Here is a 15,737-nt window from a genome sequence, read left to right as displayed (position 1 = left end):
AGCATCTACCTTCTACAGCCAGCAAGGACTGTAACAGTGATAACTCTTGACTAGGGTGGTAAGAAAACAGTCAAAGCAGGAAAATCTTGAAGTTGCCTTAGATTAAAGCAGGCCAGACCAGGATGGAAGTTGGAAGAACTATCTTTATTGATTTGAGGACCTGGATAGAAAAAGTAATTTATCTATATCTGAAACCCACTTTTTACATTCCCCAATGAATAAATAGAAATTTAATGCCAGGATTAATAAAATCTCACAGATCTCCTCTTCCTGTTCTCAGGAATATTAGAATGTGTTTTATACAATTACATACTGCTTCTAACATAGAGTGATTGTGAAGTCTTAAAGGACTTAGAAACCTACTTGTTCTATGTAATTACATGAATTAAGTATTTTTGAAGAGATAACCATGTAACTCAAACACCATTTTTCTCCACAAAAACACACAGAATCGCCTTTAACTTGCGTAAGCAAATAAATTATAATCTTGACTATTGTATTGTTTGCAGCAATTTAATTTTTTCTGAACATAGCTCTTATTCTATTATAATGCTTGAATGATTCACATGCAATGTTTCCAATCCACTTTTCTTGGCTTGTGAAACTTTTTAACGAAATGTTAGCATTTGCAAGCACCAGATGTTTTGACATAAGGAGAAGCAATATGTAAATTTTAATCCATGCCAGGAACAATAGCCTGCAGGCAACTTTTTCTTATTACATGAATTATATACTTAACCACATTGTGGTCGATCCTATCAAAATCATCACCATCTAGAATGTTGTACTCTTGTCTTATAGTTGCCAATTAATGGGACTGATATATATTTAACATGATGGGTATCCAATATTTAACCAATAAACCTTATTATATTTTACCACTTAATCACCCTACAGCAGGTGATAATAATAATAGCAACTTTTCAGGTGGGTTTTAATATTCCTTTTGGTGACCAATAAAATCAATGTTTGTATTATATCTAAATGGTTTATAACTGCACATATCACTTATTTTAACAAAAAATATTAAAACCTGTTATAACTTTCTTTATCTTTTCCATCTTTTTGACTTAAAGTAAGATGTGTGTGTGTGTGTGCGTGTGTGTGTGCATCTAACAGAACAGATTTGGGGATACCTTCAAATGTTGACTAGATATAGTTTCCAATAAAAAGTAACATACAAATAGCATATTCTTATATGTGGAGTCATTCCTAATATTTCCAATATCAAGAAACTATAAAAAATTTATAAGCTGCCTGTGGGCAGACATGTACCTATACACAAATACACTATACACGTAGATATACTTACAACAAACAGGTATAGAATACATTTAGTCATCCATTTTTTTCAGTATATTATAGTGTCAAAAAATCATCCTGACTTACCTTTACTTATTAGATTAGTTATTCCTCTCTACACAGAAATTATTATATTGACCTATTCTTTGGCACTGATGATGCATTAAGAAAAATATTTATCTGATATAACATTTTTTAAAAAAGAAGTGAACCTAAATTTGAACATAGAATTACATCTTTTACACTCAACTCAGAGCCATCCTGTTCTATTATTTTTGAAGCAGGTATATAGAAAAACATTTTCATAAACACAGTATTAAGTATTAGAAAGTCTTAACATTTAACTAAGTTCTTATTAATTTCGTTATCAAGGGACAGGCCTAGTCAATACAAATTAGCAGCTTTAAAATGTTTTACATATTAAAATACAGTTTTCTATTTATCCTAGATTGTCTGGGGACTATCTAGTATATTAAGAGATTTTGCAGTTTCTTAGAGATTTCATTGCTACAATTATGCCTGTTAGCAATTTTGCAATATTTTGATAAATATTTTCCATAAATCAAAACCATAACAGCATGAAGAACCATATGGCAGGAGACTATATTTAAAACTGTAACCATTATTTTCATTAATAAGGAAATTATTGGATCACTGTTTTCAGCATGGACTATGAAGTAAGAAGTTGTCAGTTCTGAAGCCTCCTGGCTGTTAAGTATCCTTCCAGATGATTAACCCACATTCTGTATTTTCCAGTGTAGTCTATATACAAAGGGAGAACAAAAAGTATATTAAAGCATTTAATAATTCTATGTTTCCATTATATATATATGTAAAGAAAATATTGGTACATTTTAAAAAGTATGTGTACAAAGATTCATATATGTATTAGAGAACACCAGAGCTCTCTATTTTCTTAGAAAATAAGACACATTGCTTTGTTATTAAAAATGAAAAATAGTGGTAGTTATAAATTCTACAGTCTTATTACATTAACAATATTTTCTTGATCTAACCAATGTTAGATTAAAATTATAGGAATATTACTTCAGCTATTCATATATATAAAATACTATTAAAGTCAAAGATTTTTAACTACATTGTTATTATTAAGATTAAATAGCTGAATTAATTTTAGACTTGTATGCCATAAGCAACTGCAACGCTATTAGGTAAGATCTTTGGATTTAGTTAGCTTTTAAACTTCAGTAACCACATATTAAAGAATACTATAATATATAACTTATTGATTGCACATAATTCTTTCAACATATTTTGCATATTTTCTATTTTGTTTGTGATATATAGCCATCAGTTTTAAATAAAGTATCAATAAAGTTTATTTCTGTGGAAAAGGCAGTTGAAAATACAGAATTTTTTAAATAAAATGGTAGTGCAGGAATAGCAGAGATAGAATTGCAAACACAAAAGTCTTTATTCTTGAAGCCCGTTGGATAAATGTAGAAAAAATATATTTTACTGAAAATTTAATCAGTATAAAATACAATAGAAATCACTTTGATATGTAGAAATACATAAATCAATTTATAAGAAAAAGATAAAACATTCCCTTTTATGTATAAAGCAGCAGATAGTATTTCATCTTTAAATTGATTGAATCCAGTGTGTTTTTTAATCAAAATATTGTCTGATAAAACCCTATATAGTCAAATTCTCTATGAATTTCACAGAAAAAAAAGCACAGGAAAATTTTAAGAGAGCTATTTTATCAGATTTTGAATACTTTACAAGTTATGAATCATATAAATGATAAAATATTGGTATATGCAATATAATGATTACAGGAATGTCATAGACACATTAGATCAGCAACACTCTAAATGTGTTAAGTATTTATTAAGCAAATTATTAAGTATTCATTTATTAACGAAATCTCTGTATATGTAACTTACACTAACTCAAATTGACATTTTGTTCTTATCAATAAACAGGGCACTGGAAGGGCAAATATGTAATTCCATGAGGCAATTATAGGTTGTGCCATTAACAACGCTGAAGCAAAATTCAATCCTTCAGGTATTTTTGAGAAACCTAGTTGGTTGATCTAATGCTGATAACTCAGAAAAATGATTAATTGATTCTAGTTTTCATATACATCTTAGACATGATCAAGTCACTAAATTCAGCTTAGAGATATTATTAAAACATTGAAACATTTAGTTATACCTTTATTTATTTAAATATCAAAATTCCACAATACCAGAAAAGCAAAAAATACTTTTGTGACATCTTGAAGTTTAAGAAAATTCCAATATGACTCAATCAAACCAAGGAAACAATACATTCTTTTTTACCTTGTGAAATCTAACTTCTTCCTTAACAGAAAGTTAAATGATCTTACTAAGTCAAGAAACTCATTGTGTCTATTTTTTTTTAAGTAAGAGCTAATAAATATTTTATGTACAGTCATGTGAGTAGAAAAGAATGAGTTAAAAAAAGAAGGAAGTTTATTTTTTGGTGTCCCTGGCTCATCTGGCTATTTATTATTTAGAGTTTTGCACCCACATAAAGAAAGCTATAGTCACTGACATCACATCTATAACTAAGGAAATATGATATGTATATATATTCTCAGTTATGGAGAAAATTCAAGAAAAAAGGACACTAAAAGGAAAAAATAAAGTAAGAAAAGTTACTCATAAGAGGTCTTCGTTATTTTAAGATCACTGGGAGTTGGAAAGGTTTTTAATGTGAATCCATGATAAGGAAGCCAGTATTTTATCAAAAGTAGAGAAAAAAGATCAGATGGGACCTTATCATGAAAAGATAACTAAAAATACTAAAAATAAAATTATCTCATTTTTAATAAAATTTTTGTGATTGCAATTATGCATTAATTCTTTGAATGAACAAGGCTTGGTTAATTGTGTATTAATATTCCAGTGATAGCTGATGTTGTGACAAAATTATTTGGTAAACAATATTTTTCATTTACTGTTTAGTCTTATTTCTGCAAAAATATTCTGGGCATCCATCAATTTTTCCAAGAATCTCTCTTGATCCTTAGATATTAAAATAATTTGCTTGTGAATTTATATTTTTTAATCCCAAAGTTAATATTCATGAAAGATTTTATCTCAATTACATTAGTAATATAAAGTAGCATTTTAATTTTTAGGCTTCTCCCTTCTAGAAAATAAAGTCTATTTCTATTATGTCATTTTATCTTAGTTTTCAAAGGCTTCCACAACTTGCTACTAATATTTTCCAGGGTTCCCAAAAGGCATCTTCTAGCGTGGACAGATCTTTCTACTGTTATGTCTCACGAAGACACTTCCCAACTTATTCTCATTTTTATCATTTGGTTGATATTCCCCTATTCAGCCTCCCCTTCACCAAATGTATACTTTTAAAAGAAGTTAGATTCTGCTGTACCCACATGCTTTTGTGATTCTTAAACCTTCATTCATTTTTATTTTCTCTGACCTTCTGTATTTGCAGTTTATGCTGTACAATGTAGACTTTAATTTTAAATGTCTTCTACATTTTGCTGTGGTTTCCAATGCAGTACTGTTAACTCCCTGAGGAGTAAGACCATATCTTTCTCATCTGTTCTACATTTTCACAGAATTCATTGCAGTTTTGAGTATGCCTCCATAAATACTCATTGATCAGATGGTCATTCAGGCAGGTCCAGCACAGAGCAACTTGCTTGCTAAGTTAATTCCCAGTGCTTCAAAGAAGCTCAAGAGAAGAAAATTTGAGTGAAGGCCTATAGATATACATATTCTTAATAAATGCTAATAAAGCTAAAAAAGATTGTATTCTAAGCACTTATAGGAATACAACTTTACCCTCCACTCAGAGCTGAATATAATAAGCAAGATTTTCTCTTTTACCAATTATTTTATCAGTTGGCAACCCAATTTTCAATTTTGTCAATTTGTAGCAAAACTGTATGAACTAATTATTTTACATTCAATTTTGGAAACAATGCTGTTTTATTTAACAAATTGACAACTTGTCTTAGTAGGGGGACTTTTGACATTTTATTTGCTGAAACTAATTATCCAATATCTCATCTTGATGAAGAAAAAAGGATTTGGAATGTGATTTTAGACGCTACTTAGAAAAGCAGAAAACTAAAATAAAAAGAACACATACTATCTGCATTGTATACCTGTGGGGAAGGAAATATGTTTATGTGAAGTGATAAAATTCTAGGGAATATTCTTGAGGAAAATATTCAATGTGTTCCTTTTCTGAACTGAGCATGTCTCCACAGATATGCAAAGATGCTTTTAAAATTAGTGCAATTGAACTGACGAAAGGAATTTAGGTCTAATTTTAGAATCCAAAGTTTTTAGATTTTCTGTATTTTATTGTGGAAAATTTTAATTTCTATTATAGATTCACTTTTCAATTGTAAGTTACAGATAATCTATCTTTTAATTATTTTCCCTATAAGGCTTGAACTTTAGACAACATGTCCACAAGACAATGGAGAAGGGTGATGAACTGCCCGATCTGTTGATCTTGATTCTTGAAAATTAATGTTGTCAGACTTGAATAGGAAGGAGATGGAAGTAAGAAAAAAATTTTATATTTCAGAAGATTTATTCTCTGCAGTCTGTTAGTTCCAATAGCACATCACAAAGTCACTACTTTAAAACATCAGTAGAGAGCTATTTTTTACGTTGTGTCTCTTTCCAGGAAAACAAAATTGAAGTAGATTTGGACTCAGTAGTCAAAGAGGAAAAAAATCTTTTTTAGCTCTCAATACCATGTTTCTTCTTCCTGTTAATTCTGTTGTTTCTAATCAGTTTTTCATGAACAATATATTCCTTTCAGAACAATTAAGCCAAAGTAGTATGTGAAACAAAGAACTTAAATGCATAGCACCAGCATAGAACTTCTTTCCAGTTGATGAATTGAGCCTATTTATTTTTTATAATTCATCACCATCATCTGAACTAAAACTACTTCTCCTACTGCTCTCTTTGGAAACTGCAGGGGAAGTGGCAGATAGCAGAGGATCTGTTCCAAACGGAGATATTGTGTCATCCAGTAGCATATCATCCAATCGTTGTTCCTCTTTCAAAGCTGCACTAAATGATAAGTCTGTGAAGTGTGACAAAGGATCAGAGAAGGCCATAGCTTGATCACAGAGCTCAGGGCTTGTCCCCTGAGACAGAGTCAACTGTTGGCAGCAGTCTACTGAATTTTGCTCAAGATGGCTCTGTTGTTTGGTGACATGAGCACCTAAATCAACTGTGCCAAGTGAAGCCAGGATTGGCAGACCATGAGCACGAGCCTGTAATTCTAGTTCCTGCAATTTCAAACAAGAATAATTAATAATTTTGAAAGTGAACTCAACTCTAGAGAATAAGCCATAAATAGATCTAAAATGTTAATAAGCACTCAAAATAAAAAGTAATTCACACCATATTCTTTGAAAACAACAGAGGATGGTATATTTCTAATGCCTGAAAAATAACCCTGAGGAAAATATTCAGCATTTTAAAAAATTTTCTCCTATTATTCTTTTTTTTACTAGTTATTTCCCCAATACATTTTTTTTTCTACTGTACAGCATGGTGACCCAGTTACACATACATGTACACATACATTCTATTTTTGCATATAATGGTCCCATAGTGGCTCAGACTGCAATAGAACTATTTGGAGATAGTAGAAGTCTTCCATTCATTCTTCCTGATTAATTTCTCACTGTAGAACCATTTCATGGAAACAGAAATGTTTTACCTAGCAATAAGCTTGCATACATATTAAAGAGAAAAACTCTTCCTCAAGAGTTAGGAATACCTATATTTTGAGATTCTGTGTCATTTGAACAGATGAGGAGTGACTTATAAACTGGCACAATATGCCTTGAGGCAATGAAATCCATCGCAATGCTACTAAAGAAGTAAAAGAGGGAAAGGAAAATTTAGTGCCCAATATTATCTAGAGAAACAAAGGTTCTGCTTATTATTATTTTGAGGATGGTATAATGTTGTGTGTGTTTATAAAATTGTTTCTATTTTCTGCATTTTGCAGTTATTGTTATCTGTTACATATTTTTAAATCAATTTTGATCCTAGATTTCTATTCAATACATAATTGAATCACCTTAATTCATGAACTTCTAAAAGGCAGTAAAATTACCCTTAGGAAGGAAAAGTAATTGTTAATAACAAAAAATAAATGAGACCAATGAATAAAACCGATGCTGGGTAAGTCATAGGCTAAGCTACATGGTTCATGGCAATGTTCTTATAAAAACCTGAATCCGGAGTAGAAGCCGCCTGTTAGCCTGCTCTAATTTCTTCTGCCTGTGTTCTAATTCTCGAGCTCTCTGTTGTTCTTTTTGTAGCCACTTGATGTACTCCACTGATGCTTTTAGAATGGTTCCTTTGTTCCAGCGCATATCACTGTAGAACGGAGAGATAACCTTTTCACAATTGTGCATGTCAGCAGAATTCATAAGAACTTACAAAATCTTTTACATTAATATGAAATAATGATTTACATGACTATTATTCACTCTTAGATATTATTGCTTCTGAATAGAAATTTTAATAGAATAGTTAAGAAGCCCTTATATAGTAAAATTAATCCCAGAATGAAAATAAGTGTCAAAAGAAAGTAATAAAGTGACTTTTTGTGGGAGAGCTAAATGCAATATCATGATTCTACCATTACAGTTTTTATATTTTTAGTGAAAATTGCTTTTATTATTAACTCCAAGATTAAAATCTATGTGCGGTATTTCTGCATTAATGAACTAGGAAATGTACATTACTGAGGACTTAAGCCTAAATTTTTTAAGATCATTTCAAATATACCAATCTTTTAACCTACTTTCTAATAAGGTTGCTTTTATGCTTCTAAGAAAAAAAAATAAGGTCCTTCCTGAATGGTGATCCTGAGTGATTTTGAAACAAATCAGAGTTTGGCAACATCAATTTATGCAATAGAGCAAAATGTTCTAGAATCATTAGGCAAGTTTTTCTGCACAGAAAGCATCAACATTGTTTTTAAAAAGCTGGATACCTATTTTTAAATATGTTTATGATAATTAAATACAATTAAACATTGCTAATAATCTTCAGGCTATAACACAGAAAAAATATTTTATTAAAACGTATTTTTAGACATGAGAAATGATATATCTGGAATTATAGATCAGGCTACTGATTTTAATGTCTAAAAACATGCACCAGTATATTTAATACTATTGGACATGTACATATGTATGGAGACAATGTGTACGGAGAATGAGACCAAACTAGAAGTTAATCAAAGCTGCTGGGAAAACTTTGGATGAATTTTCAATTTAGAGTCATGAGGTTTCTTTCAATACAACAGATAGTAAGCTCATAAGGAAATTTTAAAAAGACATTACACTGCATGTATTTTTAGTTCATGTGATCTACATGGAATACATGGAACTTAACATGTATTTCTAAACTGCTCAGAGATTGGAAAATACAGTTTATGAAAAATCTGACTGGCATATGCCTAATTGGAAGTTCAGGTTCAATGACAATTCTATTAGCTTTAACAAGTTAAAGGAAGATGCATGTTTCTACCACAGGTGAAAATGCTTATTAGGTGAAAATGCTGGGATAAGCCACCTTCAACTGAAATACACCAAACCATGTCAGTGTCTGTCTCAAAGTTGAAAATGCTTTGTCAGCTGTTTGGACCATAACAGCTGTTGAGTTCATTTCACTCAGAGTGGTTTATCTAGAGGTGGGATAGATAAGGGGAAAAAAAGCCTACTACTGTCATTAAATCAAGAAAGTATCTGTGGATGAAAAGTGTAGTAAAATCCTGAATTAAAACTCTAAGCAGCAGCAGGAGGCTTATGGTTCTAATTTTGTTTCATTTCTTTTCATGAAGAGGACAGAAGGTACAGGATGAAATGATTAACATTCGTCAGCTGTGAAGTTTAAGATATTGTTTATCAGGTCTAAAATAAACCTTCAAGGTGGTGGTGGAAACCACATGATAGATTTTCCTGTAACATCTACCTGATGTCATGTCACTGAAATTTTAAAAGTTTAGTCTATTTTAAAGTCATTTTAATAAATGCAGTTTTCTTCTTAAAATATTTCAAGTTTTCCAAATTTATTAAGTAGATGTTTGTCTCACTTCCAAGATAATTCAAACAACGAGGCATTAAAAAACATATATGAGAGTATTTTATAAGCACTAACACATACAAAGACATGCCCGAGGAGTGAATGTTGATAGTCAGTTTTCATTTTTTACAAAATAATTTTCTTTGAAGACCTTAAGGCCCTGGGGGAGTTAAAAACTTGAATGTTTAGAGAGGTAAAGCAGGTAACTGAAAAATGTTAAGTTGGAGCAAGAGTCCTGCCAGGTTAACCTATGGGAAATGCACAATCTCTTATCATCTTAAGAGTGCACATCCAGGTAAAAGCATTAAAAAAGAAAGAAAACCACCATGACAGATCTGATTCCTCTTGCTTTGATCAACATTTTATAACTTCTGATTTAGAAGGTTTTGTTTGGTCTCATTTACTTCCTCAACTGCCATTCTTACACAAAAGCAGAAGAAAATTCTGACTGTAGAAGAAAACCAACTGTAATCAATTTTATACATTAAAAAGTAGAAAAAAAAATGATAGCCACCAATAGAATAATTTATGCTCTGTTGGCATTTTTTATATTTACAATTATAATTTTTTGTAAATATGATCAATAAAAAGCACATATAAAGTAGATCATTATCACACATCAGAAAAAAGACTTCACTTTGTATTTGTTACTTTTGTTTGGTTTTATTTTTCACTAATGGTTAAGAGATTGTCATTCCCTGGTAGTTTGTTTTTCATTTTATTTTCTCAATCTATATATTTCAACTGTGGTTGTTTACTATTTTATTTCCTTCTAATCATACTATTTTACCTAGCAAAGAAGTAAATTTCTGGATGTTTTTGGTACACAAAAATGACAACTTTGCAGAATTTAAAATGCCTTCAGATATGAGCTTTCATTTTCTAAGCCAACCCTTGAGTTTATTCTAGTCATGAACTGGAAAGGTCCTGAGAGCCTTTTTACAACCAAAGCTTCAGAGTTCTTGCTATTCACCCAAGAGTATTGGTGTTAGAAAATGAATTCTAGATCTCCTCTCTCAGTTCAGTGCTATCAAATATGTGGCTTTCCCACTTTTTCAAATGCATCTGCAGTAAGAAATGTGTTTTCTATTGTGAACCAGTACACTCTTTGTACATAAAACTGCAACAAAGTTTTCCTGAAGTATTACTATCCTCCTTACAGATAATATGTAATACTCTGATATTTTCAGTGCCTACATGCAACACAACACAATTAAAACAATAATTCCCCTTTCTGAGATCCACAAAGAAGAGAAAGCCAATTAAGAATGTTCACAATACAGTTTTCTCAGTGTCCCTTTCTGATGTGTTTCTGAGATAAACTGATTTTCCATATTCTAAATCAGGTGTATACAAACTATAGCCTGCAGCCTGTTTTTGTCAGTAAAGTTTCATTGTGTGCAGTCATGTTCATTCATATATATATTGCCTGCTCTCATGCTACAATGGCAGAGCTGAATAATTACAACAAAGCCTAGCTCACAAAGCTTGAAATATTTACTATCTGGCCCTTTAGAGGAAAAGTTTACCATCTCTGTTCTAGACAATGAATTAGAACTAGAAAGGACTAACTAAACTAAAGCTTCTATAAAAATGTAGAGTAATAATTTTCTCACACAATCTTTATAATTTTTATTATTTGATTTTATTTTTACAAAAACCTAACCATGTAATTAGTACTTTACAGGCATGGTGGCATTTAAGATGTTCAGTCAAGCTTCAGAGTCCAATCTTATCGCCTCATATGTTTTCTACATATAACCTGGCCTTGGCATGGTGGGCTAGTTCCACCGGTTACAAGAGAAGCTCTCTTAACTGATCTTTATCTAATCACTTTCAGGATTAATTTATGTTCTTAATCCCATTTGTGATACTCACTGACTGTTGTCAGAAAAAATAGATAATAGAGGCCGCTAGGCTATTTTCAGAGACATCCAGGTACTTCTGTTATCCATGTGGCGGCAGGGGCTTATTGACAAGCTATTAAGTGAATGCTTATTGTATTAATTATAGCGACAGTATAATTAAAGTATATGTGTGTTAACTAATGAAATACGAATGCAAAGGAAGAAATAACATTTATAAAAGTAGCTACTTTTTAGGAAAAGTATTTTAAGACCTTTGGAAAAACTCAAGAAAAATATCAAGATAGGCTAGTAAAAAATATGATGTAACAAATTAGGGTGAAAACATTTTAAAAAATGCATCTACACTTAGATTGTAGGCACTTAGGTTTTTGTTTTATCTTCAAGAAATTAAAATAGACTATACATTTTTGTTCAGTTTATGTAAGAATGAAAAATTGAAACATATATTCAAATAAAAAGTCCTTGGCCTTTCAAATGTTTGCTGAATAAATGTGCATTTATACTTAAAGTGTTAAAAAAAAAAGTCCTACCTGGAAAATGGGTGTTTTCTTCTGCTAATATAAAGAGTCGCATACTTAGAGACTTCAAAAGATTTGAAAAATTAATTGGTAGAATCCACATCAAGATTGAGTTCTTCAGTGCTCTTTCTGTCATCCTACTCAAGATGCCTTCATTATGTGGTATGCCCATGAAAATAAATATGTTATTCCCTTCTACCACAAATGATTAAATTGCCCAAGTGAATTAGCACATTTGGATTTAGGAAAAGGGAACTTTCAAATTTCGCAAATATGGAGTTCCTGTCACGGCGCAGTGGAAACGAATCCAACTAGGAACCATGAGGTTGAGGGTTTGATCCCTGGCCTTGCTCAGTGGGTTAAGGATCTGGCATTGCCATGAGCTGTGTGTAGATTGCAGACACGGCTCAGATCTGGCATTGCTGTGGCTGTGGTGTAGGCTGGTGTCTACAGCTCTGATTCGACCCAAGCCTGGGAACTTCCATATGCCGCAGGTGCAGCCCTAAAAAGACCAAAAAAAAAAAAATCAAATTTCACTAATATCACTTTATCAAACATCATCATTTCTGAATAATGCATAATTGTCAGTATTTGGAGAGTCCAGTTCTCAGTTTGAGCAAAACATTTTTCCAGTTATTACTGCTATGATATTTTCATGGTTTTTTTTTTGGTTTTGTTTGTTTGTTTGGTTTGGTTTTTTTGGTCTTTTTAGGTCCGAACCTGTGGCATATGAAAGTTCCGGGGCTAGGGGTCAAATCAGACTAGCAGCTGCTGGCCAATGCCACAGCCACAGCAACACTAGACCCAAGACACATCTGCAAACTATGCCATAGCTTGCAGAAACAGAAAGCTTGCAGCAATGTTGGATCCTTAACCCACTGGGTGAGGCCAGGAATTGAACCCACATCCTCATGGACACCATGTTGGGTTCTTAACATGCTGAGCCAAAACAGGAACTCTGTTTTCATGGTTTTAGAGAAAACACTCAACATGCTAAACTGATACTTTAATTAATCAATTATTTCTTGAAATGTACAATCTCAAACTTTGTGTCTATATGACACCAAAACCCAGATGAAAATTTAATTATAATAACCAATTATTGCTTGGCATCAATCAGTATGCTTTTACAATTCCTTTTTTTTTTTCATGCATAGCTCCCGAATTTTGGAAATAATCACACTTTTATGTACACATAAACCTTAAATTGGAAGAATTATTATAATCACAAATTGAGTATATCAGTCAGTACCATGTAGTAGGCATATTTGATCCTACCACTAAAAATTTGAAATATTGGCACTGTATAGAAAGATCTGCTAGGTACTGAGAAGAAGTAATTTACTTATTTCCCATAGCTCAAAAAGACAAGTGTAGTAACAAACTTGATGCTTAATAATGATCTGCCTTGAGTAGATATTTTAAAATGAGACCAGCAGTAGCCTTATTTTTATCATAAGCTGCTTAGTTTCCTAGTCATTGGTTCTCCCTGCTTCCTCTTCCCTCCCACCTATTTTGGGGGTATTGAAACCCTAACATTATTTAGGGAAATGGTTGTTGAACTCACGGATCATTAGACTTTGGAATAAGAGTGCCAAGCTCCTTGATTCGGTAATTAATATTATATCTTCTTCTTCTTTCAACTATTAAAAAAGAAATATTATTGATTATTTTCATTAAAGCACAATCCACTTTTGGTCATTTGCAAACTTTCTTAATAATCTTTTTAAAAATGAGCAAAAATTTTTCTGTTTAGTCTAAAGAGTGCTTCTCAATAATAAAAATTCAAATATATTTTATTCTAAAAATAAAAATAACAATATTAGAATCATGATTCTATTATTCACAATGATTTTAAAACATTTTCCCTTGAAAACATTTTTATCATTCTTTGAAATTCTATAGTACTTACTCATACTGAAATGTGTATATACCCTCTCCTCTCATATACTCCACTGAAAGGCAATAGAAAGTTTGGCACATAGTAGATGAGTATGCCCATGTAGACTATAACCTGTTTGAGGGCAGGGACTATTTCTTACTTCATTTTGTAGCCCCGCAGAGCTTAGCATATAAGCGGTGCTAAACAAATGCATGTTGATTGGACTACAAATATAGTTTTCTAATTTAACAACTTTCAATAATATATAGAGTGGTGATTCTTAAATTTGGTATGCATCAGACACAACTGGAGGGATTGTTAAAATAAATTTGTACCCTACACCTAAAGATCCTAATTTTAGTAGGTCTGGGTTGGGACACAAGAATTTGCATATCTAAAAACTTCCCAGATGATGGTGCTCATGCTACTTATGTAGGGCCCACACTTTGAGAACTACTGATATAGATTTTTATTCAGAGACTGTTTTTTCTGTTTGCATTTTCATGCGTTCATTGCTTATGGAAATTTTGTGCATCCTGTAAATGTTCGACAAATATCAAATATACAAATAAGTAGAGTTTCTTAGATTGACCCTTATCTAAGAGCATCCTTATAGAGAATGTATAGAGTAGTCTTATAATCTGCTCCATATTCACTGTATCAAGAACCACAACTTATGTATATTTTTTCAGTAGATAACATTATTAAAGCTTCTTAGGGAAATGAAGGGACTGAAAGGTCATGAGCAAGAAGAACACTACATGTTAAAAATATTACACAATACATACTTTAAAAATAAGATCTGCTATGAAAACAAGGAAAGTCATGAAAGAATATCAATTGTCTTGGTGAACCTACTCTACAAAGCAATTTACCATGAATGAATTTGACCTTCAGAAATAATACATTAGGAATCTTCTGAAATTGATATAATTGATTCTTGGGAGAGTTTACTTTTCCTCTTTACCAATCCTATTTTTCCTGTGTATGTAATTCAAGAAACTGACAACACACACATACACATGCAAATGAAAAGAACATAAATGAAGCGGATAGAAATAATTTTATATTTTACAGTGAACATTTATTAATAATTCATACACACTCACTCCTATATTATAAAATAGACTTCTAAATATAAGATAAAGAGCAGCTATGAGGAGGTTCACAGTTTTCTCTCAAAAAAGGAGACTAGTTTAGTCTTATAATGTTTCTTCAAAATCTATTATTTAAATGAACCTTATGTAAAATATCAGAAATTCCAACTCTACTCTTCTTAGATTGTGCTCAATAAAATTTTTAATGGCTAATTATGAGAAGTTTGATTCCTCAATGTTTTCATATCCAGACCTAGGTTGTTTGTAAAGGAGTCAGGTTTTAAGACATTACTAAATAATTTTATGCTATATGTGATTTCATTCTCCACCAAGTTTTTGATATATTCACTCATCACTGTCCTTAGATTCAAGCAAGAAGTGCCTCTCTCCCAGACTCCATACTTAAGACAACCCCCTCTTTGCCATTTCTTACCATACCCATCCTCACAGAGCTAGGCAGACACAGGGCAAAGGGACTCCCCTTTTAAACTGCACCAGGAATACCTTCCCAAACGCCTTGAATCCACTTCTAGAGCTTGTGCAGGCTGCTTCCCAGGTGCATTCTCCTGAGGAAGGATCATGATACCAGGGAGCTTACACTCACCCTAGGCCCAAGATTTGTGCAAGGGGCAGAGATATGTATGGAACTTGAACAGAAAAGATGAGGAGTTGGTCCCCACTCATGTTTGAGGTCACTTTCAGCATAGGACCAAATAGGAGGGTAGAGAGAGAAGTGAGGTGGATGCTGACTAAGGGCTGGCATTGCCCCACCCTGACATTCGCACTCAGAATTCCTAGGATCTGAGAATTTTAATTTCACACCTGGCCTTCCAATCTTTAGGAAGGATGGAGTATACTTAATTTGCTTTACTAGCTTGAGTTATAACTTTTAAGTGTTTAGACACCTGGTTAAGAGGGACTTTATTTGTCCTCTAGCCATGATTCTCACATGTCAGAGG

At 32.1% G+C, this 15,737-nt stretch overlaps 1 protein-coding gene across 7 annotated transcripts in view; it reads right to left on the bottom strand.

Annotated features, from left to right (window-relative positions):
* Positions 1-1,774: 1,774 nt before the first annotated feature.
* Positions 1,775-15,737, bottom strand: part of TFEC (transcription factor EC) — a 193,585-nt gene continuing 179,622 nt past the window's right edge. For 4 of the 7 annotated variants that reach the window (XM_047763648.1, XM_047763650.1, XM_047763649.1 and 1 more), the window contains 3 exons: positions 13,367-13,442; positions 7,550-7,697; positions 3,141-6,592 (listed from right to left, as the gene is read on the bottom strand). In XM_047763648.1, coding sequence (XP_047619604.1) covers positions 6,212-6,592; positions 7,550-7,697; positions 13,367-13,442 — 605 coding nt within the window. In that variant the 3' untranslated portion in view covers positions 3,141-6,211. Of the gene's footprint in view, positions 2,065-3,140; positions 6,593-7,089; positions 7,185-7,243; positions 7,433-7,549; positions 7,698-13,366; positions 13,443-15,737 lie in introns of those variants that run through there. The other 3 variants (XR_007132671.1, XM_047763651.1, XM_047763652.1) reach the window with 3 other exon arrangements.

Source organism: Phacochoerus africanus, chromosome 16, assembly GCF_016906955.1.
Source record: "Phacochoerus africanus isolate WHEZ1 chromosome 16, ROS_Pafr_v1, whole genome shotgun sequence".
Classification (NCBI taxonomy): domain Eukaryota; kingdom Metazoa; phylum Chordata; class Mammalia; order Artiodactyla; family Suidae; genus Phacochoerus; species Phacochoerus africanus.
The sequence above is the reverse complement of the archived record's forward strand: the minus strand, read 5'-3'. Positions and strand labels throughout refer to the sequence as shown.